Below are 25,074 nucleotides of genomic sequence, written 5' to 3'. Positions count from 1 at the left end.
CCACGCCGACATTCTGACGGGGGATGCAAACTCCGCCATTTCGTCCTGGCCTGGCTCTGGGACTAACAAGAGCTCCTAGCCACTCTTGGTCAGTGTTCAAAAATAGCACCCTGTTCAGCCTTACGAGCCAGTCCCCACCACCTTGGTCAATATCCTTGTCAATGTCACATTCAAGTTCAGTCAAATCCTCGCCAACCCTGCAAAACAAACAACTACTGGCGGAGAACCTCCTACGGATACGGAAAGCTCCTTCAAATCATATCAAGTATCACAGATATATACCTTGTCTAGGACTTTTCTCCCTCTCTTCTTTGGAACCAATGCTTTATGCGTACAGGGTATAATATCCGTCTTATTCCACTTCTTGGTCTTGAGTCATCCATCGCCATCGCTCGAATTGCCTTTTTGAGAGTTGGCAAACTGTTGCCTCCAGCCTCGTGTTTGAACGTGGGCCTTGCTGACAAGGAAATGACTTACACAAGTCTGACTGGCGCAGCACGACAAAAATACAAAATGGAGAACAAGCTCGGCGCAATTCTCCAGCAACGGATTGCTCGGCCTCATTGATTGCGCAAGATACGCGACGACTCTTGCCACTCTCACAAGTCAATTACTCGCGTTCGTGTCCAGTTTCAGATAATTCGAGCGCGTCTAACAGCATCCCAATCATCATCGTCACAAGCTATGGTTCACGATGAAACAATGACATTCGCTCCACCTGGGATGTCCAACCATGAACCAGCCATTACATCTCACCGCTTGGCCTAAGCGCGGATCTAACCAACCTCTTGATATCACACACCACTAAAGCCTAGATATTGAGCTTCATCGTTGACTACGCAACGCCCGATTCTCATGGCCGTTAATTATGCTTACTTCAGAAAGCCTTAATCTTGGCTGGTCTTGAACCCACTTTGGTTAGGTTTCCACTTCACATGAATTGATAAACTCACATGATTTAGACTCATGCGGTCAGCTACATTAGTCGATTCTCTTGTCTAAGGAAAAGCAAATAAATCTCAAGATCCTTGTACAGGAGAACGAGAGGCAAGTCCAGTGACGATGAACTTGATCCACAGAAGCCGAATATAATACTTACTAACGATACACTGGACATCGAACACCACAGCGTAATTGGTTTAGTGGTAAAATTCTCCGTTGCCATTCGAGCAGCGTCGGGGAGCCCTGGGTTCGATTCCCAGATTACGCATCACAACAATCATTTCAATGAGTGGGTAATTTTTTTGCATATCGGGCATGCAAAACCCTTTTTGCTGTTCTATGGGAAACTTGTTGTACGTAAGAACTGGAAGATGCTGGTCTGTTGAAGAAACAGGTGATCTGACTGCCCCGAAATCTTCTCATCGCAGGAGGTCCCCTTACACATCATTCGAACCATCTGATTCGAGGAAGTTTTGTCCCGAGCAGATTTCTCTCAGGTGGAATGAAGAAGATGGCTTGCGCATGACCAAGCCTCTTTGAGAATATAACTCACGGATCACCGCTCTTAGAAATCAATATCAGCCGCATTATCGGTGCTGGAGCCCCTCCTGTTGGTGTACTATGGTCAAGTTGAGCAAATCGGTAAGGCACAGAAGCATGAGGCTGGCTGACAAGCCTCGGCGCTATCCTCACAACCTGGCAGTTAGTGAGCGCCTCGGTTCCGATAACTTGGAATCCCCCCTCTATTGAATGCCTTGGCGTCAAGCCGTCTCCGGCAGTGCATCCTAGTTTGATTGACCAACTCTGACCGTTGACCTGGTGGTTGGTTCTCAAGTGCCACTGACTGACTTCCCCGGAAAAAGCTAGTTCTGAGTTCAAGAGCAAGTGTATTTCATAGGCAACTATCAACTCGCTTGCGCTCAGGTCTATCGTGCAAAATTGCATACACCCATCGCCCATTCCTTTAGAAACTCTGCTTCTGCTAAATCCTCCCAAGACTAGCAGAGGATTAACCAACCCCATAACTATGCGCGCCCCTAACCAATAAGGATATATATAAGTACCTTCGTCAAAACAAAAGAGCAAGATAATAGAGGAGCTAGATCCGCAACGGAGAGCCCAATGATGTTCACTAGATGCCACCTGACAGCTCCATTGGTTCGGACTCCATAGCGCCGACCATACCATCCTCGTCCCGCTCTTCCTCCATCATCTCGATCAGGCTGTCGAGATTCGTGTCTAAGCTCTCGCCCTCCTTCGGATCCAGGCACCTCTTGAGAAGTTTCCTATACTTTTCAATCTTCTCACCCGTGCCCACCATGCTCAGCGCCTCAACATAATCCGTCTCGGCTGTCCTTTGCTCAGCAAGCAATGTACTTAATTGGCGGGCGAGACTCAGCCTCTCTTCGTATGACTCCTCCTGCACGCCTCCATCGCCATTGATGCGGCTGAGTTCGCTGTCCACTGACCGCTGAACATGTAAGCGGTTCTGGTGTGTGATGAGTGACAGCACCTGATGCTTGGCTAGGTTGGCTTCTTGGTTGTTTTTGGACGCCGCTTCTTCTGACTCGAGCTGCCCCTCAGCGTCTGTGATGTTTTGACGGAGGGCATTTAGATCTGCCTGGGTGTTGGCCAAGATTCGCTTCGCCTCTGCCTCTGCTACATCCTTCTCCCGCCATTCCTCTTCGTAGCTCTTAGCTAGATCCTGGAACTTCTCCATAATCAGGGGTGTGATCCGGGACTGGACAGTGTTAGCTGCCGCAGACTGGAAAGCCACCGGGGGGTTCCGGTTCGCCTTCTCGAGCAGTGCATCCTTGAAAGAAGCATGCCGTTGGGATTCAGGGGCAAAAGGAGACGACGATCGTTGAGGTCCTCGTTCTTTCTTCGTCGCGTTCAAGTCCATAATAAGATCCTCTGCCCTGACTCCTTTGTTATTCGTAAGATCCGATGAAGCGTTGCGTCCTAATAGTGCTCTTATGCACTTCCTAGCGTTCCGATGCGCCGCAAGGTGTAGTGCTGTATTTCCGTCGTTATCTTGAACATCCAGCAATCTCTGAAATGCGCTTGGTTCTAGGCCCTCCTGAAGTTTGTTGAGAATGTTGTCCAAGTAGTATCGTGAGCATGATGAGTTGAATACTCTGCCGTTCTTCATAACAGCCGCATGATGTATCACTGTACAGCCCATATTGTCACGAGCATCGAATGTTTCGAATAGCTCTTTCATCACGGCGGGAAAGCTCTGCTTCTCGTAACAGTTCGTAAAGTTTACTGAGTGCATGAACGGTGTCTCGCCGCGTATGTTTCTGACAGTGGATGAAGCGTTAAATCGCTTGAGTTGTTTGACAACATCAACGTCTCCCATTGCAGACGCCCAGTGAAGCGCCGTATGATCCTCCGCATCGATCGGCCAGTTAGGTTGAAAGTTGGCGGGTGGATCAGGCTTCACGGCTGGTTGGTCTGTCTTACTGAGGAGGAAGTAGTCGAGAAGCTCGTCGCCGTATAGCGCATGCTGTTGCTCGGTAAGGTCTTGCAGGTTGCTGTCGTCTCTTCTGCGTTTCCGTCCTGTGCCTGGCACTTGGGGCATCTCGAAACGTTCGTCTTCGGCCATGTACGATGCTGATGCCACTGTAAGGTTATCTGGTGTGTCTTCGTCACCCATCACCGTATCGGGATCATCGTGAATTACGGGCGCAGGAGCTGGAGCTGGAGGCGGATCTGATAACTGTCAGCTGGATCCTAACTGAATCACACTCGACATACTGTTCCATTTCGGTAGCGGAGGCTTAGACTTTGGTCCCTTGGGTTTACTAGCATGCCTGGGAGCAGGAGGTGGGCTCTCCGCACCAGCGACATATTCAAAGATGGGTCGCAATCGATCGAATACACTGTGCCGCTCTGCTAATGCCTGTCCGCTCTCGAGTGGTATCCAAGTACCTATGCAATGGCGTTAGATGATAAACAGCGTATTTGAGGAGTTGGCGAACCTTGATATTTTCCATAACCACCTTGTATTTTCTCGTGAACATCTTTTTGCACGTCTCGTTCGAGAATTCTGGTTCGAGCTGGCTTGTCGAACCCAGCAGCCTTCAGAATATGTGTCGCATTGATCCAGTTGTCGTGTCTCCTTCGCATCACATGTTCTTTGAGGTCACCACCAAACTGGAATTCGTATACAGGAATCTGAAGGAGAATTGATTAGTAAAAGCATAGAATAGATAGTACTAGTGGGGGATGGTAGTATCAGGGGCAAGCTCCATCAGAGACTTTTGCTGCTCATGACGCCCCATCCTCAAACGAAGTTGTTCAGAAGAATGCACCAATAGAGTCACATAAAAGAGGTCGCAGCAACTGAGAAGACTTACACCACTGTATACTGCGCTGTAGACGCCAGGTCCAGAAGCAGCAGCTGCTGCTGCATTAGCATTGGCCTTGACCATGTGGGCGGCTAAGATGAAGCAATTCTCGGACCATGCGTGATGGTGACGGGACGAGGGCGGAGAGGATTGGATTGATCGGGGGGGTCAGCAGGGCAAGATAGAACTCGTAACAATCATAAACAGCAAAAGAGAGGTCGAATTGAACGTTGCAAATGGGCTTTGCAGTATCGTCGAAAGCTCTTCCCAAGGTTCAAGTTGCCTAGGTAATATGAGTTCACGTCAAAGACGCGGTCCACGGTTGACGAGACGCGCCTTCACGCGAAGCACTTAAAGTGCTGCTGCCTGAGGCGCTGAAGAGTTCCCTCGGACTCACGTGACTCGAGTACTGCCACGGGGCGCCTCCTGAAGCTGGCAGATTGCTAGCGGGCGAGGCATTGGCCTCGACGGGATTGATTGGCAGGGGTACAACAAACAAATAGACAATACCAACCAACACTCGGAACTTTCTTGAAAGACCCTTTATGGATACGACGAGCTGCAGACGCACCGTGGGATTCTTTGTTTGTTAGTTAATACGTGAGGCCTTGAGGCTATTACTCGCTGCGAGCTCAGAAGGACCAACACTGGGGAGCTCAGCCGGGACTCGTATGGTAGCAACAAAGACGTCGGGAACGATATATTATAGCGACGACATACAACACCCAGGGAGAAATTCTTAAACCGACACGCCATGGCCGACTCTTTACATAATGCGCCTATAGTTCTCGACAACGGATCTGGCACTATTCGAGCTGGTTTCGCAGGCGATGATCTACCAAAATGTTACTTTCCCTCATGGGTTGGTCGACCGAAGCATCTGAGGGTTCTCGCGGGCGCGCTCGAAGGCGAGGTATTCATAGGACAGAAGGCTTCCACCGAATTGAGAGGGCTGCTCAAAATTCGGTATCCCCTCGAGCATGGTATTGTCACCGACTGGGATGATATGGAGAGGATTTGGGAGTATGTTTACGGTGAAGGTTTGAAGACTCTCAGCGAAGAGGTTTGTTGCTTGAGTGCCTAGCCGTGCAATTGTACTGATATCTTTCAGCATCCTGTTTTATTGACGGAACCTCCTTTGAATCCCCGAAGCAATCGCGATACGGCCGCCCAGATCCTCTTTGAGACATTCAACGTCCCCGCACTCCACACATCTATCCAAGCCGTGCTATCACTATACGCCAGTGGTCGAACAACCGGTATCGTTCTCGATTCCGGTGACGGTGTTTCTCATGCTGTACCTGTTTACGAGGGTTTCGCCATGCCCAGCAGTATTCGCCGAATCGACGTGGCAGGCCGAGACGTGACTGAGTACATGCAGACGTTGCTACGGAAGAGTGGATATGTCTTTCACACGAGTGCTGAGAAGGAAGTCGTGAGGTTAATCAAGGAGAGCGTCTCTTATGTTGCTCATGATCCACGGAAAGAGGAGAGGGATTGGGTTGGTGTGAAGCCCAATGAGAGCAAGTTTGCCGAATACGTGCTTCCAGACGGCTTCAAGCTCAAGGTGAGATTCTTTGTTCTCTGCTCAATGTTGAGACAGGCTAACGGATTGAAGATTGGTGCGGAACGTTTCAGAGCATCCGAGATTCTCTTTGATCCCGAGATCATCGGCCTCGAATATCCTGGTGTACACCAAATCGTTGTTGATGCTATTAATCGAACAGATCTCGACCTACGAAAATCTCTCTACAGCAACATTGTGCTCTCCGGAGGTAGCACATTGACAAAGGGCTTCGGTGACCGTCTTTTGACAGAGTTGCAAAAACTGGCTGTCAAGGATATGAGGATCAAGATCTTTGCGCCACCAGAGAGAAAGTACTCTACCTGGATCGGAGGCAGTATTCTAGCTGGATTGAGCACATTCCGAAAGGTTAGTGATGTTACTGTGCTTCCTTTCATTACTTTACTAACGTGTGACAGATGTGGGTGAGCATTGACGACTGGCATGAGAACCCCGACATTATCCATACCAAGTTCACGTAAGAATGGCGTATGCGTGTCACCCTTTGACTTCGCACCTTTGTGATGCAGCCATAACGACGAAACAATCGGACATGAACATGCCTGAGCTCATCGACACTGATTCTTTTTCGCCGTCTGGACCTTTATGATCGAGATGACCTTGACCCTTTGTGATCGCAAGCCCTCACAACCCAAATCAACCCCCTTTGACGCGCTGCTGTTGTTGATAGAGCGATGCAGAAGCCTTGCATGGAATGGAAGATTTAGTGCTGCCTGGTGTGTAGAGACACCAGTGCAGTTGTAGACAACCTTTGCCAGATAGAGGAAGCCTAATGATACCCTGATGTGTTGAGATTGTGTTTAGTTTTGTGAAGTTCTCTCGACCAAAGAGTCGCTGTTTCTGAGCATAATGTTATATACAAGAGGACACAAGAGTACCTAGCACTTCAGGTCCGAGTGATGAAAAGACTTGGGTGAGTTTATATCTCTCAAGATGCCTTGAGATCCGCTTATTCTGGCACCCTGATATTCATTAACGGCAGTGATTTTCTTGCTTCCTGAGGGTATACAAATCACGAGGGTGAGGAGGAGGAGGAGGAGGAGGAGGAGGAGTAATAAGTAATAATGCTTTTATAATAGAAAAGAGCTGCGCTCGGGGGTATATAAATCTTCACCAGAAACAAACATCATACAGGCAGAGCAAGAGTAGAAGGGCAGTTTCATATCGCCCCTCTCAATTGTCAGTGCCAACCGTACATCCGGGGTATAATCGTCAACCCATTTGCTCTGAGGTCCCCATTATGTTTTTCGCCCAATATCAAATCCTTTCAACGCCAGTCGCTAATTCATATCTTTTCGTACAAACACCCTCAATCATTCTTTTCTTCTTATGTCATGTCTTGTCTTGTTGTTCAGTCTCGGCTGAAAGTGCTGCTAACACGAGCCCAAAGCCTCGTCTTGGAGCTCATGGAGCTGCTGTCGCTAGCATCAGAGCCGGCATCGCTATCCTTGCGATGGAAGACATTGCCGGCGCCGCCAATGCCGACATGTCCAGCAGCCATTTGGTCACGGGCAGCAATGCGGTCGTACTCGTCGTCGAGAGACACAGAGGGCTGCTCGCTTGCGCGGTGGACGTTGCCAGCTCCGCCGATGCCGCTGAAGAAGCGGCGAGAGGGGGTAGTAGTGGTTGTGCTGGGGGTCACGACGGTGCGGTTTGATGGGGAGGATGATGTGGTGTCCTTTGAGGCACGAGAGATGTTGCCGTAACCGCCGCGGCCAGAACGTACGAAGACGTTTGTGGAGGGGGAGGGCTCAGTGAGGATGTAGCTGGGCATTGTGGTTGTGGTTGTGGGCGTGTAAGTGAGATGGGTTGTAAGTTGTGGTGATTTCTCAGTGTTGAGGATGAGAAGAGGATACAATTGATTCAATGTCAGGTTGTAGATTGGACTGTCAAGAGTAGTAAGTAGAGCTTGAGAAGGGAAAGAGAGGTTGTCATGATGGGAAGAGCTTGGGTAGTTATACCACGACTCAAGCTTAATCAAGGGGGCCACAGCATAACCTTACCTTGGCTTGGACACAGCCAAACCAAGCCAAGGCAAGCCAAACAAACACAGCACAACAAACGCAATTGCTGATACTTTTTGAGCTCACCCCACAAATGGACCCATCTTTAGATTTTTTTTTTCTCTTCCTTCTCTCTTGTTCCTTCGCTTCTCCCCGCATTTTAGATCGCCATGTCAATACCCGCCACTCCCTGATCCCATAGCCGCCAGACGGACAGGAGACGTGATCACCCAAAGAGTCAACAACTCCGCCAGTCTAGGAGCTGCAAGGCAAAAAGTCAGAGCTTTTTTCTCGTCTCCTGACATTCTTGGTCAATTGCGCTTTGCAGTTAACGGCAAGCACTGTGCGTGTGATCCCAAGACTGTTCCTTGCCCAGAGAAATGGCGCTGTCACGCGGTCCCCCCAGATTTTCTACCAAATTGTGTTCCTGGATCGTCTAGAGTTTTTAGTATGTAAAAATTACCCCATCGAAATGCACTCCCCCCGAGCTATTGGCCAATGCAGGGATGCGAGGATCCACGACTAGGACGTCTTTGCGTTAGCGTCATCTTGGAAGAGGACGACGTGCTTTGGATATTGGATATGACAACCCAGTCCCAGTCCCAGTCCCAGTCCAGATAATTCCTTGCAATTTTGCCTTGTGATGTCGTCGTCATGAGGGGAAGCGTAAGTGTCAGTGTAACAGAACACGTTGTCAATGGGACTCTGTAATTGAATGGGGCCTGTTGGTGGTGAGACCTTGAGACTCTCAGCCAGGTCGATCAGAGCGATCAGAGCAATCAATAGACTCCAAGCCATGCATCGTGAGTTTGGAGTTTGTCTATAACACAGTTGGCTGTACGGAGTAACAGCTCTCCACTTCAGACAACACAGATGACCTCAGTCTGATGTACAAACACTCAAGGATAGTGACCACATCTTCATTCAACATCCTTAGAGACAACAGGCTAGCAACGGCCGCTCCCGCCCTAGATCTAGGTTGTGTCCCTCAAATCTTAACTCAACAATGGTCTTTCTCGGTTTCGAGGCCCAATTCCCATCTTTTACGAGATAGAAACGTTGATATCCTATCGTCTCACCAACTTGTGCTATGCTCTGACCGAGATCTCGAAGCTCCCCATGTTATCAGATCCGAGCCCTGCTTGGCCTACGTCTCTTCCCCAGATCTTGTTCCAAAACGGATATGCTCCATCTGAATAGACTATTCTGCAGGTAAAAATAGACACACCGAGTACGAGAGCAGTCCATCAAACACCGAACTTTCCGGCTTTCCGAGTATTCCGAAAATGTCGCTTATACTGACCGATTTCGAGGTGTTTCGTAAAGTAGAGCGTCTACTTTCATCTCATGCCATTCCATCTTTTGACGTGAAAATGTACGTGATCTTTATGTGGCATGTTGTTGTCGTTCCGAATTGGCACTAGATAGTTCCGTATGGTCGGTCATGTGCTAGTTTGTCAAAGCCTCTGGAGATCTTCGAGAAAGAAAGTTTCACTCTACTATTAGCCTCATGACAGTGGTTTCTAACGACAACTGGTATCACACTCGAAGAGGCAGTCATCATTCTTTCAAGGCTTCTCCTCGGTGTTAAGAGACCTGTTAAGAGAAAGACAGCTTGTCTCAGTCCCATAGTGGCACAACCCCATCACCAATGATACCGTGCCCGAACCATTGACGTTTCAAGGTAACCGTGGAAGCATCACCTTCCATACCGCCTCCGTTTCATGGCAGTGTTCAAATTGCCGAATATCCAGAAGCGAGATATTCTATGGAGATTATCAGGATCTGCGCGAGTACGGTGCAAAACATACCGACTTTTGTCAAGTTGGCAACAAACTCTATCGTGCTGTAATATCAATTTTCTGAGTATGACGCAGCTTCTCAAATTAGACTTGCGTGGTCACGACGAAAACCCATTAACATTTCGGTAAATGCTCAATTTGGTCAATTAGACTGTGTTGTTGATGTGCTTGTGTCACTCGCTAGTTGTATAGCAAAGTGTCTGGGCCTTTGAACATTAGTAGAATTGTGTGGATGTTCTCACTAGTTGCAGGGTACAGAGTAAATGGTAAAACATTATAACATTTAGAGAATAGATATCCAGCCTACCAGGCTATTTAGGTCAAGTATACTCCATCCAACGCCCCAGAGATCATTTCTTCAGATTCCAAATACAAGGCTGCAAAAGAAGCACAATTGTGCATGCCGGACTTCGTCTTTCGGCATATTCAGAAATCGAGAAAGATCCTCTATTTGCCCATGCTCATCCAGCCAAAGATTCCGCATGCAAAGGACAGAACCAAGAAAGTGATGATACCAGCACCAGCCCTATCCGCAGTGGTCAAGGGCTTGTAGGTCCTATCAATCTTGCCGTCTCCGACATTGCCGGCGTTGGGGTTACCCTTGGAGGTACCTCCAGTCTTGGCCGTGACAGGAGGAGGAGTGTTCTCCATGAGCAGAGACGAAACGGCAGCAAGGACGTTCATCTGCTGGCCGGCACCTGTCTTGCCATCATAGACACCGCTGGCCCACTTGAAGCCACAAGCACGCTTCGTGTCTCCTCCAGTACATTGCTTGATAGCAGCTTCGGTTGATGTCTGGAGAACAGGAAGGATCTTTGGCTTGATAAAGGGAGCGAGATGTGTTGCCTGAGACATCCAGCGGTGGACGTAGCCCTTGAATGAGTACATATCGGTGGTGCAGGTGCCGTGGTTCTCGCAGGCAATCTCGACAGCGATATCCTTGGGGAAGAAGTTGCTGATGGTAGCGTCGACCAATTTATCCAAACGTTCCTCCCATTTCTGCGAACCATTGGTCTGAAGAAGTTAGTGGATTGTCATCAGATTCATGCTTGGCCAACTTACATGGTTGTACATGAAAGCAGCGCCTTGGAGGAAGACGCCAGAGTTATAAGAGAACTGAGCCTTGTTGATATCGGTACAGTTAGTTCCGACATGAGCACCGTCATAAATCTTATAAGTGGTAGGGTCAAGGAAACCGACGCCCTCAATCCAGTCCCAGGTCTTCTCAGCCCAGTCGGAATAAGTCTTGTTACCAGTGTAGCGAGCAAGTCGGGCACCCAGGTTGAAGAAGCAACCATTAGCAATACCTTTGACAAGTTAGTACAGGATCGATCAAGGTAAATATCTCAAGAGAAGCGCTGACTATTTTTGTAATCGTATCCGTTGTTAGTTCGAGGGATTTGCCATCGAAGACCACCGTTGCAAGTGCTGTCATGTCTATCGGGATTGGCCTGAGTGTTGAAAACGGCCTGGGCGAGGGCAAGCCATCCAGGCTGGTCTGAAGCAGGGTTGGGGAAGTCCAGCTCGGCAGCCAGCATGGCAGACATTCCCCAGAAACCTTGATCGTCGTTTCCGAGGGACAGAGTGACGTTGGCAGGTTGGTAGTCCTGATCATCGCCGACTTGGAACTGCATGGCCTGCATCACCACTTTGTTGTAGGTAGAATCGCCGGTGCACTTCCAGTAATCCATATACGTCCCCCACATAGCACCACCTTCCCACCAGTAGTAGTCGCCATTGGGGGGAGGACCAGGTAGAATACCAGGAATACCGCCAGGGTCGTCTCCGTGGTAGTATGTGATCAAGTCAGCAGCGAGTTGCTTGGCTGACTTCTTGATGTCGGCTGTTGCTAAAGTCAATGTCTGTTTACTTCCGAGCCAACCGTTGTAGGGACCGCACCTGTGGATGCAATGCTATAAGGTGACTGGGCATTAACGAAACCCGTTGAGGCCAAAAGCGCAACGGCGCCGGCTGAAAAAACGGACTTCATCGTGGGCGAATGTGAGTGAAATGAAGCGAGCGAAATTGAGAGCGAGCGATGGAAATCGACGGGAACGAGCGGTAGACGCGCCCAGTGAGGGCTTGGTCGAAATGTCGATAAAGCTGTGAAATTTATCGAAAAACAGACCGAGCAGTCAAAGAGTGTGAGTCGATCTGACGGGCTAAAACGACAAACGGTCGACGTAAAGTCTGCGATGAATCGATGTTGTTGAAGAAGTCAAAGTGCCAAGGAAAAGAAATGGAAACCGGCGACGGGGGTTAATGCGAGCGTTAGTAGGAATAGGTACTTGCCGCAAGGTAAGGTACATGCAGAAGAGCGCAATGCAATTAAAAGGGAGCGAGAGAGGGAGGGAGAAACAAGAGGCTCGAACCAATGAGATTGACGGTGGATCGCGAAGAAGGAGGGTGACACGAGCTGTTGAGTGGCTCAAACGGAGTGAGCGAGACCCGGAAAACCGTCACATTAGCGGCGTCAGGTACCTATTTTTGCTGCGATGGGTGGGCGGGCAGCATGATTACGCATTGATACGAAGCAATCAGGGGTTGGGGAATGGTTTGAGCTGATGGATGGTTCGTTCTTGTTTTGATCTTGCACTGCAGCTTCAGCGCAGTTGCTCGACCGTATACGCTCTCTTTACTCTGTACGACGAATACCGTATGTCCTCAATTGTTGCATTCAACTGTTGACAGATTGACCGTTGGGTTCTGGAAGGTTTACGCCGTTGCAAAGAATGGTCTCCATTACAACCAACGTACGACGCCAGCCCTGGAATCCAGACTTGCCGTGCCTTGCCTGAATGGAGGAGCCCGCCCTGCAAGCTTATTCCGCCCCGATTCACCCATTTCTTTCGCTTCTGCCGAAAACCTAATTGACGCTGTTATTTGCCTCTGCTAAATGCTCATCTCCATGCTATTTTCCTCTTCCTTCAGCGCATTTTTGGTGTCGTTAATGCTTCAAACACAAAACATGTCGTCAATATCTTTGTTCAATGCCAAGGCGCTTATCGGCACACTTTTCCCATTCGCGACCCAGGGTCTGGTATGCCAAGATGTCCAGATGCCAAGTTTACCCTGTCCCGTTGTCGTTCGCGTGGTCTCCCGTCTCGGCGCCGAGATGATTGACTTCAGGTAGGGGAGCACGTGATTCGTATTCCCGTTGATCGGGTTTAACAGGCTTCAACTACAGTTGAAACCATAGGTATCTAAACATGTGAGCTTGATTTAAGCAATCTACATCCATGCACACCAACGCTCGACCCATCTACTTCTCCATATTCTCCATTTACTTTATCTCGGAGGATCGAGATGGTGGGGAACTGGTCCGAACCAACTCTGCCCTTGAAAATACCCCAGAAAATGGATGACGGACCCAGTATTCTATTCATTCAACAGTGCTGAGATGATCGACTTTGTCGAAATACAGCCGGACCGAGCAGGCTTCTGTTAGTGGTGCTTCCTGTAATGCTTTGCCTCTTTCAGTTGGTAAGCATGGTGATTGTGACGAAACATTATGGCATTTCGCTCCCAAAATTTCTATTCCACCGTACTCCTACACTTGATGAGTATTGTCGTAAACAGGACAATTAAGGGATTGATATTTCTCAAGCAGGATCATTATCATAGAGGACTATTTGAATATTCGTGTATCGGTGTCTAAACAATTCCAAAGACTCAGAATAGTCAAGACGGCGCAGCCCCTATCGTTTAGCAATTTCTGACGAAGTACAGCATAGGTATGAGCTTGATTCCGGAATACTGGATCTCTCGTGTAGAAATGGTATCTCCCTACAATTTCAAGCATGGATTTTCGTTCTAAAAATGACTGAGAAAGATCATCTTGCCGTCAGCGCTTGTAACTCTGTCGAGTATTTCTCTATTGAATCTTTATGGTCTGAAACACATCACAATTGAGCGGCCTGAAATGTCACAATAGGTTCTATGAAATACCCAAACATTTATTTGCCATGACAGCTGGCTTTATTAATTCGAAGCCCAATTTGGTGACTTACACTTCCCCCAATCGACATATCAGAGCCCGTCGCCCGAAAACATACCTTCGATAAACACCTCCACACGTGGTCCGATATATGCAGTTGAATCGTCTTGAATGAAATAAAGGTGAATATTTTCTAAATTCAATTCTGCCAAGTTTAAGGGATGGTCTCCGTTCCGGCCTCAGCAATGAGAAACAAGCATTGGCAAGGGGAATGTCTGTTCAACTCTAACCGTCATCATGCCCCTAATCCAAAGCAGTTTAGACATAATCTTGTGGCAAATTTCAAGAAAATATCAATCCTCGAGTATGAGTCACGGGCTTATATCTTCTTTTGTTCGTTTGAAATCTCATACTTGAAATCGAAATATAGGTGCGGTTTGTGATGATGCTCGATGCAGCCGTTATCCTAGCTGATATCTCAGAGCTACCCCCTACCAGCCTCACTATAGATGATCACTAGTAGCATGTGTTATCATGAGAATTGACGGTCTTAAGCTAGGAGGCTTCGAATAGACGCAGTGATGTCGCCATTTGTGCTTGAAGTGGAACCGCTACTCGAGCAAACCCGCTTTAAGGCCGACCTCGATTCAGGAACAAGCTCGGTTCGGCGACACTTTATCCCATCTTGGCTTTGCCCACCAATCAGCGACTGGACCCTGACGACGCTGCTTCAGGGGGATGAGTTTAGTTACAGATAGCTGTCCTTTCTGATTGCGGCTGTCAGCGCAACGAAGCGACGACATCGAGAATTCCCAATTTCGTTCACCAACAAATTCCCGGTCAACTTTCGAACAAACTTTCCAAGACCACTGAAACCGGTTCCAATTGGTTTCCAGTCCTTCGACCGTTATTTCACCGAGGCATGCGGCAATAGGCTCAAACTCCTTTGCGCCTTTGCTGTCGATCAAGCGGCTCTCGACCATAATTTGCGACAGGACCGATTTCGCGACGTCGCAACATCGAAACAGCTTTCATTGTATATATTCGACTTGGCCTAGCGGGACTAGAAGACTTTAGCAAAGATGATGAACGGAATGGAAAAGCCGGATTATGACGAGGACAGGTTTGGTCCTAAGGAGGGAAGTTTGGTCAGCGCTTTCGATGCATTCCGTATGTCTCTCGTTACTGCTGAGATTATGTGCGCTAACTTTCGACAGCCAAATCGAAGCCGCAATACATCCAGCGAACATCGGGAGGTGGAAAATGGACAGTCGCCGTGTCCATCATCTCAATTGTCCTCATCTGGGGCGAACTCGGTCGCTGGTGGCGCGGCGCAGAGTCTCACAACTTCGAAGTCGAGGCTGGTGTTTCGCGAGAGCTTCAGATCAACATGGACATCGTGGTGAAGATGAACTGCGACGATATCCATGTCAATGTCCAGGATGCGTCTGGCGATCATATCCTAGCTGCTAAGCGTCTCAAAGCCGACAGGACCCTCTGGAGCCAATGGGTCGACAACAAGGGCATGCACAAGCTCGGGCGGGATAGTCAGGGCCGCGTCAACACTGGCTCTGGATACAATGAGTTGGGATACGAGGATGAGGGTTTCGGCGAGGAGCATGTTCACGATATCGTTGCGCTTGGCAAAAAGAGGGCCAAGTGGGCAAAGACACCCAAGTTCAGGGGCAATGCCGACAGCTGTCGTATCTATGGAAGTTTGGACTTGAACAAGGTGCAGGGTGATTTCCATATCACTGCGCGAGGCCATGGTTATAGGGGTAATGGCGAGCATCTCGACCACAGCAGTAAGTCGGACGACTTGTAGTCCACATCACGTGCTAACCAGGTTACAGAGTTCAACTTCTCGCATATCATTTCGGAGCTTTCGTATGGCCCATTCTACCCGTCGCTGGTCAACCCTCTCGACGGCACCGTCAACACAGCTCCTGGTAACTTCCACAAGTTCCAATACTACCTCTCTGTTGTGCCTACCGTGTACAGCGTCAACTCAAAGTCCATCCTTACCAACCAATATGCCGTCACCGAGCAGAGCAAGGCGGTCGACGAGCGATATATCCCTGGTATTTTCTTCAAGTACGATATCGAGCCAATCCTGTTGACCGTTCACGAGAGCCGCGACGGTATCATCAGCCTGTTGGTCAAGATCATCAACATCATGAGCGGTGTCCTCGTTGCCGGACACTGGGGGTTCACCATCAGTGATTGGATCCACGAGGTGATCGGTCGGCGACGACGCAGCAACGGTGGTGTTGGAGTGTTGGGAACCAAGGAGGGCTTTGATGAGTAGGTGGATTGATGAAGAATACAAGCATGTAGCATATAGCGCTGCTGGAGAGCCAAGCAGAAGGAGTTATGGCTTGGGGTTATATACAACTGATTTGTGGAGTTTAGGTTAAAACATGGGAATTCGGGTTTAGCATAAGAGAATTGACAACAGATTTGCATAAAGCAGCAGCCAATATTCGTGAATTTGCCGAGATGTTCTGGTCGACTACCCTGTAAAGCACTCGGCGATAATTCGTCTGCTCGTAGCAAGGATGCATTCTTGAATGTGGCTTAGAGAGCGCAAAGCCAAACGCCTCTTCTCTGCAACAAAGAACCAATCCTTTTATTGCCCACCCCTGGAGTTAAAGTGCTTTGCCCGATTTCTTATGATGGCTGTATTGAAAACGCCGCCAAACTGATATGGGAAAAGACAGAAGCATGGAACATTCCAGTCATGAGAACACCACGGAACTACGGAAAAGGCCATCAGACGGAGACCCTTCTCGACGATGGTAGTGCGTGGAATAAGGCTGTCAGCATCTGATTGTGCATGTGGTCTCAACAAAGAGAGTCTGGTGACTCAAACCTCAAGAGACCGCGTAATCAATTGACCTTGAAAGCGGAGCCTGATGACTCCGGAAATGTCTCTCCTGATGATTTGTCCTTTCATTACTTTCTTTTTTATTATTGTTAATAATATGATGGACCTGGGCTGAGGTGAGGTGACTCCGCTGTTAACTAAGAATAAAAACCAAGATGTTGATCGTTGACGGGTCAAGGGTTTAAAGAGGTGGGGTTCTTCCATTAGAAGCCTATGACGACACCAGCGACAGCCCAGTTCGAGTGGAGACAGACCTGGACTGGACTCATATGTATGTAGCTTGTTCATGATGATGCATGCTCATGCTCGAGCCTATTGATTCGCACGAGATCGACCAAGGTTCACGGTTCGGCACGTCCAGTCTCTACTAAGGTGGTAGGCAAATGGAAAGCTTCGTCGCCTCATTCCTTTCATTCCTCGAGCTCTAGGAAATGTCCCTGTCGATGAAGAACTGGGCCTTGGTTTGATTGAGGTGGGCTCTTTAGATCCCGACCGAGATGGAGGGTGGCCCCGTGCGAGTTTGGTCTTTCTTTGTCTTTTGACTTTTCAAGTTTGTTGGGTTTATTTAATTGAGACAAGAGACAGGGCGGGATAGGCCTGGATCTGTTCAACTCGAGACGGGCGTTTACATGAACCGTTTCGTGTAACAAGGGTTGAAAGAGACGGGACAAAGAGTGCATTCGGCAATTGGGTACTACTATAGATATTGGATGCTTGTTTGCAGTTTGAGTCAATGCGTTTGGTGAGGCTCTGTGCCCAACTCAACTGGACTGGACTGGACTGCTAGGACTCGATATTCTTGGTATCATCTGTGGATCTTGGAATCGTATTTCGGGCATAAACGATCCCTAACAGTTGATCAAGAAACTGCCCGAGATAACCCAGAAAAGAACCATTCTCTTCTCCCCAAGACTACAGATTCTATCTGAGGTTGCATTGAAGTTGACTCTACCAAAGACCTGATTGGCTTCGGTCTCAGAACGCCCAGCATCAGCCGGGCAGAACAAGAGACCTTCTGCCACCCATCACGATATCTCGCCCAATCCCGTGCCATGCTCTACTGCACAAGCAGCATCATCTTCCATCATAGCCACAGCAGGCAGGCTTTCACTCCCAACCCCTGTCAGAAAAAGCCGTCCACTGAAGTTTAAGGGCTCCACGCACACTCACACGCTGGAGCCGGGCACTGATGTCCATGCCCATGCCCATGCCCACGCTAACTGCGCCTGGATGAATCAGAATCAAAGCCCAGCCATTCATTCATTCCGGGATGCCCAGTTCCTTTCTTCTCTCTCTCTCTCAGCAGGTTCCGTCATAGCTCATCTTGGTTACTTCCCAGCTTTTTCCCCCCCCACCAAACCACTTCTCTCCCGTCCCCTTCTTTCTCATACAAACATACAAGCAAGCAAACAAATCTAGATTTCGCTGTTGATTTCCCGTTGGGCGTTCTCTATACTAAACCTTTGGATTTACTTCCATTTTTGACGACATTCCCTCTTTTGGATCCTCATAACTCTATCGCACAGCCTTATACCCCACTTGTCACACCCCGCGATGGGTGACGTCTACAGAGAGTCTCGCGTCTATCGCGAGAGGGACTGGGAGCGAGACGATGGCTCTTCAGACGACGAGCGCTATCGCAAAACCACAATCAGACGATACAAGGTCGCACCAAGCAGGTCTGATCGCTTCGAACGAGGTTCCGAATTTGATGATGGACGTTCCCATTTCTCCCGCTATGGTCGCTCTTCTGGCGACTTAGCTGAGCACGACCGACGCTCTTTCGTCCCGGATCGCCCTCGCTCTGCCTTTGAAGGAGCTCCCTCCCATGCTAGTTTTCATGAGGATCGTGGGCGAGACACGGCTCCTCGATCTTACGTTTACGAAAAGGAAACTGAACGAGAGACTTATCCTCCGCCGCCCCCGCCTATGCCAATGCAAGCGCCTTCGCAGGTCGGAGATCGATCTCGTGCGCCAGCTTTCGTAGAGACCAAGGAAGTTGAGCGTGACTGGGACCGACGATCTCGCTTTGACGCTTTGTTCGACGAGGACGTCAAGGTTGAGAACCAAATGGTCAGGACTGAACGCCGAGATAACGGTGAATACCGCGTTGAGAAGCGTGTTGAGGAACACATCGATGATACCCATGGATGCGACGTTGAGCGATACCGCAAGGAGACGGAATACTACACCCCTTACGACCCACCGCCTCCTCCAGCTCCCGTCATTATTCGACAGCGCGCGCCTGAACCACAGAAGATCATTGTTCAAGAAGCTCCTCCCCCGGCTCCAGTCATCGTTTCTCCTCGCCAGCAACAGCAGCCTGGTGTAGTTGTCATTCGTGAGAGAGAGCCTGAAAGACAACAGGTTGTAGTTAGAAGGGAGCATCGAGAGCATCGACACGAGCACCGACATCGCCCTTCGGAGGAGGAGTACTACTATCGCCACGAGCACCGCGACTCCCGTGGAGACCGCGACTACGCCATTGAGCGATATGACCGCAGACGTCGTGATCACGGCTACCACAGTGATGACGATGATTATTACGTCCGGCGCAAGGTTATTCGTCGCCGCGAAGGCAGCGAAAGTCCCCACCATAAGCGACACTTGGCTGAAGGCGCTCTTGCTGGTGCGGGTGTCACAGCTCTTCTCAACAGTCGCCGCGACAGCTACGGTGAACTGCCTGAGAACCGTGGCCGCAAGGTCATTGCTGGAGCTGCTCTTGGCGCTCTTGGTACCGAGGCCTTGCGCCGAGCTCGTAGTGCTTATGGCGATCGCTGGCATGGCGACGATGATTCTCCCGACCGCTCCTCTCGACTTAAGCAGGGTCTCGGAATCGCTGCTGTTGCTCTAGCTGCTGCTGGTGCCGCCAAATACTACCAGTCAAATAAGATTGAAAAGGAGGAGGCGATTCGAGGTAGAAGCCGCCGTCGTGGTTATTACTCTGATGACTACTCGCGCTCTCGTTCGCGATCCATCATTCGAAAAACCACGACGACAAAGAGCACTAGCCGCGGTAGCCGTCGTCGTAGTTTGTCGACGGCAGCCAAGGCAGCTCTGGGAACTGTTGCTGCTGCAGGTATTGCCAAGCACATTCGCAATAGGTCCAAGTCATCACGCGGCCGCAGCAGCAGTAGGTCGAGCAGCTCGCGCAGCCGCAGCCGATCAAGGAGCCGCAGCAAGTCTAGACTTCGCCGCGGTGCCGAGATCGCTGGTGCCGCTGTAGCAGCCAAGGCTGCGCACCACGTTTGGAAGAAGCGCAAGGAAAAGAAGGATGGCAGTGACAGTAGCAGCGATGATGAGTACTACCGCCGAGGCCCCTCGAGAAGCCGGAGCAGGAGCAGGTCCAAGGCCAGATCCATTCGTTCAGAGCGCGGGACTGATCCTGAGCTAGGCCCCGTAGTTGAATACGGCACCGATCCCCTCGCGACGCAACCGCCGGCCTCAACGTCGCGAGGCTACGAATCCGAAGCGGAGGCAAGACGTCGACGCCGTAGACGACGCGACCGTAGTCGATCCGCGTCGTCTGCGGGATCTGACAATAACCGTAAACGCAGCAGAAGCCGACTCGGGGCCGCCGCAGCCGCAGGAGCTGCAGCCCTTGGCATCAAGGAATACAAGGACAAGAAGGACAGGGAGAAGAGAGAGCAGCGCTCTAGGGAACGACGACTCGAACTTGAACGAGAACGCGAGCGGGAAGATGAGCGAGACCGTCGTGGTCGAGCTACCAGATCTCCTTCGCGAACCCGATCTCGAAGTCGTTCCAGGAAACGTGAGCAGTCCTTGAGTGACCGTGACTGTGTTGACTGACCACTATGAAATAGGATTCGATGACTATGATGATCGTCGCCCTCGCTCACGCTCACCACCTATGGCTTCTGGTGGCGCTGGCTTCCCACCTTATCCTATGGACCCTACTCCTCCACCTGGAAATCCTTACACCAATATTCCGGACCGCTCTGCTGACTTCCAGCCGTACGTTCCTCAAGACTATACGGGCTATCCCCCGCCGCCTCCTGGACCTCCTCGAGGACTTTCCACAGGACCCGCCAACTACCCACCGCCAGGACCTCCTGGGCCACCACCGCCCCCTCCAGGACCTCCGGGACCTCCACCGGCTGGCGGTCCAAGAGCGCCTGACAATGTGAGTAATCCTGTCCACAACCTTGGCTCAAGAGGCCTTGATGAGGGTGCGTCCGACCGTAAAGGGAGGGTTGTTGGCACAGGAGAAGAAACGGAAGCTGACTCTACAACAGTTAGTCTAGACTCGTCTGATGAGGGCCAACCGGCCAAGTCGGTAGTGTTTGGCCCTTTGTCACCGAAGAGCTCTATGACCATGAGGCGGCACCGCGAGGAGACAGCAGCCAAAGAAGAAAAGGAGAGACAGGAGCAAGAGGCTCATGACATACTTCAGGGTCTGGTACATGCTAGGCCACGTTCAAAGTCTACTCCTCCTGCTATGGAAATGGATGACTACTTTGGACGGAGACGTCGTCACCGAGATGATGACTCCAGCTCGGATGAGTCTGTAGAAGAACTACCTGACCGATTTGACAGACAGGGTAGGCCCCTGGATGGACGGTCGAGTAGGAGTCGTGGTTGGACACGCAGACAAGGTGATTTTCAGTATAAACCCAGACATCGGGATGATTGGGACGTCAAAGGAGCTTGGCAAGTAGCTGGGACGGATAGTCAAGCTGTGGATCAGCTTGTTCGTGGTGTCACTGGAGCACTTGAAGGCAAAAGCGGATGGCTTGGTCTAATTGGGAATATTCTTGGAGGACTTCAAGAACCGGAACAACGGGATGCTATTGAAGATGGAGGTCACGAAAGAAGAAGACGCAGAAAGAGGCACAGAGACTAACGACGTGACGACTGTGATTTTGGGAACGATTTCTTTGGGAGGATATGATTAATGGTCTGCTTTTCCAGTTGAGCTTTATGATACGATGTTATGACTATTATACATTACGGCCGATATAGAGAAACACGGTTTGATGTCCTTTTATATGATGTCCCCATTCCGTCTATGTGTGTTTGTCTCTAAACTTTCCAAATTGCAAACCTCTACATGCCCTGCGAAAGGTGACACTTTATACGAAGACGCGATGATGGAGCCGCACTGCAGCTGTATAGCAATGTTGATTGAGTATTGCTTGTGACTGAAGTGTGAGTTTTTGATGTATTATTTAGAGTGGAGTTTGTAGGAGAGCTGAAGCTCGATCCTTTGTATTACCTCGCTCGAAATGGGACGAATGGTAGATGAGACAGGCATCTTGTTTTGAAAGTAACGTATGTGTATGCATATCGCTTGCTGGTTTCGCAAGAATCGTCTCCTTAGATGTAACCCACGTCTTTGGCAGACATCGGGGTATTATAAACCAATCAAGCAGCGCGAGCAACATCAGAACCATGCTCGCACATGCAGCTGTATTTAGCGACGTTCAAGACGCCGCCACATTTCCCGCAGAGGATAAGATACTTGTCCGTGTGATAGTCCGTGTCTTTGACTGTGACAAGGTCTGAGCGGGGAACTTCTATCACGTCTGGGGTCGACGTGCTGGGGGTGCTGTCACCAGGAGTGTTTGTGGTGGTTGAGTCTGAACTTGACATGTTCTAAGGAGTGTTTACTGGCATGATTGTTAAGGAGTGAAGAAGAAGAAGAAGAAAAAGGGAAAGAGAGGAAAAAGAAGAAAAAGGCGAGATGTGATTGATTGCATTGAGATTTATATAGCTATCTGATGGGCGCTGCTGTTAGGCTGTGATGGCTTCATTTATGGAGAGGTCTAAGCCACATTAGTCAGGACAAGGATGTTGTAGAAGTTTCGCTTAAGCTTCGAGATCTAGTCGATTGGAGGATTGGTCCCTTTAGGTATGTGATTGAATGATATGAGGTTGTGAATACTGTGAGAGCGTTGGATTGTTCTGGGTGGTTCCTTGTAAGTCGAGGTTACATTCTGTGGGGCACATCTTTACCGTTGTCAGTAACTGGAGGTTTTGTTCCGGTTCCTGGATCTCACACCAACAGCCTTAAGCATCTTGTAACCGATACCTTAAAAGCCACTTCCATAACGTCTATAATATTCTGAAACATGCCATTGGTATCCTTTCGTATCGACACTAATACATATCATATAGCCCCCCTTCTTATAAATCATACAACTAACTCCTCATCCTCGACGCCAATCACCTTTTACTCATCATAACTCGTCTCTAGTGTGCACTGGCTCTGGTCGCCCGCTGTCTTTATGTAAATCGACGCCGCTCTTGAGTCGCCACTTCTCCCAGAGGCTCCAGAAATCGCTTTCCATGTTGGAGTCCATCTGATCGGGTAGCACGACTGCGTACTCGACGTATAGGTTTCCGAACTCGGTCTTGTGGTACACGCTGTCGCCATCCTCGTGCCAGATGGGCATACCTTCTCCAGCGACAGTCTCGATATGGCCTGGCTGGATGACCTTACCGCGGGGTCGACTTAGCCGCACGACGTGGTTATCGAGATGAGTGAGGTTGCGAGTCCAGCCGCCCATCCAGGCTTCCCGAAGAGAGAGAACCTCGGTCCAGTACAAATCATTACCCTTGCGACGGAAGAATGCGCCATCGGTCTTATCGGGGTTGTTGTCATATGATGGAGCCCTCTCAGATAATGTCACCAGCAAGTCGCCAGGGACCCAATCGGGACTCTCATCAGCTTCGTTCTCGTAGACAACGCGGGAGTCGCGAGCAGCTCCACGCTGGACGTTGAGTTGAACAGTCGTCGCCTTCCTCTCCACCCGTTCACCCTGGCAGACCTTGCACTTGTGCTTGATGTTCTTGCCCCTACCGCCACAAGCATCGCATCTTTGCTGAAACTGTTGAAACATTCCAGGAGCGAGCTGGCGCTTGACGATGCGTACACCATGGCCGCCGCACGTATGGCAGGTATCGACTTGTCCATCTGCACTTCCAGTGCCTTCGCAGGCTTCACAGATATGTTGCTTCTGCCAGGAGAACTCGGTGGTGGCGCCGTTATAAAAGTCGCGGAGGGAGATTTCGACACGGACTTCGACATTGTGTCCTCGGGGTTCGCTGGATGCTCGTCCGAAATGGCCGTGCCCACCGAAGAAGCGGCTGAAGAGATCGAAGGGATCATGGCCACCACCTCCTCCACCTCCTTGGCGGCGCTGTTGAACACCCTCGTGGCCATATTGGTCGTAAACTTTGCGCATTTCCTCATCGCTCAAGACATCGTAGGCTTCGGAAACCTCCACAAACTTATCGTGTGCGGTGTCATCGCCACTGGAAAAGGTCAGTATTAGAAATCAAGCCGAGGGTGGATGGAGGGGCATACGGATTCTTGTCTGGATGGAACTTCTTCGACAATTGACGATATGCCTGCTTTAATTCCTTCTTCCCTGCTTGCCTGCTTACACCGAGAACCTGCATAACTGTCAGAATATGCATACTTGTGGCATATGGGAGTTGTTGTACCTTGTAATAGTCCTGGGCGCATACAGCTAGCTGGACCAGAGCTAGAAGGACCACGAGGGCCGCTGTATGGAATAACATCTTGTCTCTCTTCCTGCAGATATAAAAAAGAAAAAGAAAAGATAGAAAGAGACTTTATATAAAACAAACTTAAACTTCCGACCTTGAGTGGTAAAGAAGGACAGACCTCGAGATGTTGCGAGGGACTAAGGAGGGTGAGTTGAACTTGATAAAGAACGAACAAAGGAAAGTCGCCTGAACCTCGAAACACCAGCGTGTTATCAAGTGCTACACTTTTTGGGACAGTAGCAAGCTTATCAGTAGACCCCTGCCAAGTGGCTTCTTATCGAGAGTATGTGACTGGCTGTGAGGCTTGACTTACAGTCGGATTATGCTTTCTCCGTTGCCAGACATAATGCCACACCCAGCTCTGTACTCGATGGTACAGTTAACTCACAAGAGTATTCACTTCTGGATATCAAGAAGCATCCTCCTGTGGCCGGTCTATAACTCACATGCCAAAGTTTCTAGCATGGTTTTGTAAGTTTAAGAAAATTGCCCTGTTTATCCAGCACTTTACTTGGTCAAATATTTGGCTGGCTGCAACCTCCCAGTTTAGCAGCGATACCTGAATTCGAATACGTTACTTATGAACTTAGTCGTAAATCTATCCTTATTTGAATATGGACACTGGATTTTGATGCTTCATCATAGACTTGGCTCGATGTCTGTTTACCAGTGAAAGCTTCAGTCTTTGGCCACAGCCCTGGGGCAAACGGAGAATAACTTTTGCTTGAATCATCCCCGAGGAGCAAGAAAACATTATATTGCTTTAACCCAGTAGCGACCAATAAGTGGGATTCAGGTATTCCAATGCCACAGAATTATCAACAATAAAGTCTCTGGCTAGGCTGAAGTCTCGAATACATTTATTCAGTAAGGTTACCTTTAGGCTGCAGCATCTCAGGAGCAAGAAACAAAAGACTCTAGTAGAGGATGTCAAAATAAACCCAGTAAAGAATCCCCTAAGCTTAGGCTAAATTGCCTAATTCTTTTCATCACTTAGGATAAATGTCCTAAAGCTTCAAGTACCTCGTC

General features: G+C 49.5%; 8 protein-coding genes and 1 non-coding gene across 9 annotated transcripts; 4 read left to right on the top strand and 5 right to left on the bottom strand.

The window, feature by feature from the left end:
• Positions 1 to 1,128: 1,128 nt before the first annotated feature.
• Positions 1,129 to 1,210, top strand: tRNA. The gene is given in 2 exon segments: positions 1,129 to 1,164; positions 1,176 to 1,210. It is a non-coding gene; the product is annotated as a tRNA-Gly (tRNA).
• Positions 1,211 to 2,074: 864 nt separating this feature from the next.
• FMAN_07200 (putative MBP1-transcription factor, subunit of the MBF factor) lies at positions 2,075 to 4,366 on the bottom strand (the record flags this gene model as incomplete). Its single annotated transcript, XM_041830794.1, has 4 exons — positions 2,075 to 3,657; positions 3,703 to 3,876; positions 3,927 to 4,122; positions 4,307 to 4,366. The coding sequence occupies 4 exons, from the start codon at positions 4,364 to 4,366 to the stop codon at positions 2,075 to 2,077; spliced, it is 2,013 nt and encodes a 670-aa protein (XP_041681422.1).
• Positions 4,367 to 5,049: 683 nt separating this feature from the next.
• FMAN_07199 (putative centractin (ro-4)) lies at positions 5,050 to 6,341 on the top strand (the record flags this gene model as incomplete). Its single annotated transcript, XM_041830793.1, has 4 exons — positions 5,050 to 5,358; positions 5,407 to 5,862; positions 5,914 to 6,228; positions 6,279 to 6,341. The coding sequence occupies 4 exons, from the start codon at positions 5,050 to 5,052 to the stop codon at positions 6,339 to 6,341; spliced, it is 1,143 nt and encodes a 380-aa protein (XP_041681421.1).
• Positions 6,342 to 7,231: 890 nt separating this feature from the next.
• On the bottom strand, positions 7,232 to 7,654 carry FMAN_07198 (uncharacterized protein; the record flags this gene model as incomplete). Its single annotated transcript, XM_041830792.1, has 1 exon — positions 7,232 to 7,654. One exon carries the CDS (start codon positions 7,652 to 7,654, stop codon positions 7,232 to 7,234), a length of 423 nt encoding a protein of 140 aa, XP_041681420.1.
• A 2,478-nt stretch (positions 7,655 to 10,132) lies between these two features.
• Positions 10,133 to 11,675, bottom strand: FMAN_07197 (putative DFG5 protein; the record flags this gene model as incomplete). The annotated part of the gene is made up of 4 exons (XM_041830791.1): positions 10,133 to 10,699; positions 10,748 to 10,992; positions 11,049 to 11,528; positions 11,585 to 11,675. The coding sequence occupies 4 exons, from the start codon at positions 11,673 to 11,675 to the stop codon at positions 10,133 to 10,135; spliced, it is 1,383 nt and encodes a 460-aa protein (XP_041681419.1).
• A 3,029-nt stretch (positions 11,676 to 14,704) lies between these two features.
• On the top strand, positions 14,705 to 15,930 carry FMAN_07196 (uncharacterized protein; the record flags this gene model as incomplete). The annotated part of the gene is made up of 3 exons (XM_041830790.1): positions 14,705 to 14,792; positions 14,840 to 15,427; positions 15,476 to 15,930. The coding sequence occupies 3 exons, from the start codon at positions 14,705 to 14,707 to the stop codon at positions 15,928 to 15,930; spliced, it is 1,131 nt and encodes a 376-aa protein (XP_041681418.1).
• A 2,133-nt stretch (positions 15,931 to 18,063) lies between these two features.
• FMAN_07195 (uncharacterized protein) lies at positions 18,064 to 20,774 on the top strand (the record flags this gene model as incomplete). Its single annotated transcript, XM_041830789.1, has 3 exons — positions 18,064 to 20,281; positions 20,334 to 20,653; positions 20,766 to 20,774. The coding sequence occupies 3 exons, from the start codon at positions 18,064 to 18,066 to the stop codon at positions 20,772 to 20,774; spliced, it is 2,547 nt and encodes an 848-aa protein (XP_041681417.1).
• Positions 20,775 to 21,894: 1,120 nt separating this feature from the next.
• On the bottom strand, positions 21,895 to 22,122 carry FMAN_07194 (uncharacterized protein; the record flags this gene model as incomplete). The annotated part of the gene is made up of 1 exon (XM_041830788.1): positions 21,895 to 22,122. The coding sequence occupies one exon, from the start codon at positions 22,120 to 22,122 to the stop codon at positions 21,895 to 21,897; it is 228 nt and encodes a 75-aa protein (XP_041681416.1).
• Positions 22,123 to 22,709: 587 nt separating this feature from the next.
• FMAN_07193 (uncharacterized protein) lies at positions 22,710 to 24,057 on the bottom strand (the record flags this gene model as incomplete). Its single annotated transcript, XM_041830787.1, has 2 exons — positions 22,710 to 23,787; positions 23,840 to 24,057. The coding sequence occupies 2 exons, from the start codon at positions 24,055 to 24,057 to the stop codon at positions 22,710 to 22,712; spliced, it is 1,296 nt and encodes a 431-aa protein (XP_041681415.1).
• Positions 24,058 to 25,074: the final 1,017 nt, after the last annotated feature.

This window comes from Fusarium mangiferae (genome assembly GCF_900044065.1).
Source record: "Fusarium mangiferae strain MRC7560 genome assembly, contig: FMAN_scaffold005, whole genome shotgun sequence".
NCBI lineage: Eukaryota > Fungi > Ascomycota > Sordariomycetes > Hypocreales > Nectriaceae > Fusarium > Fusarium mangiferae.
This window is presented reverse-complemented; position numbering and strand designations above follow the sequence as displayed.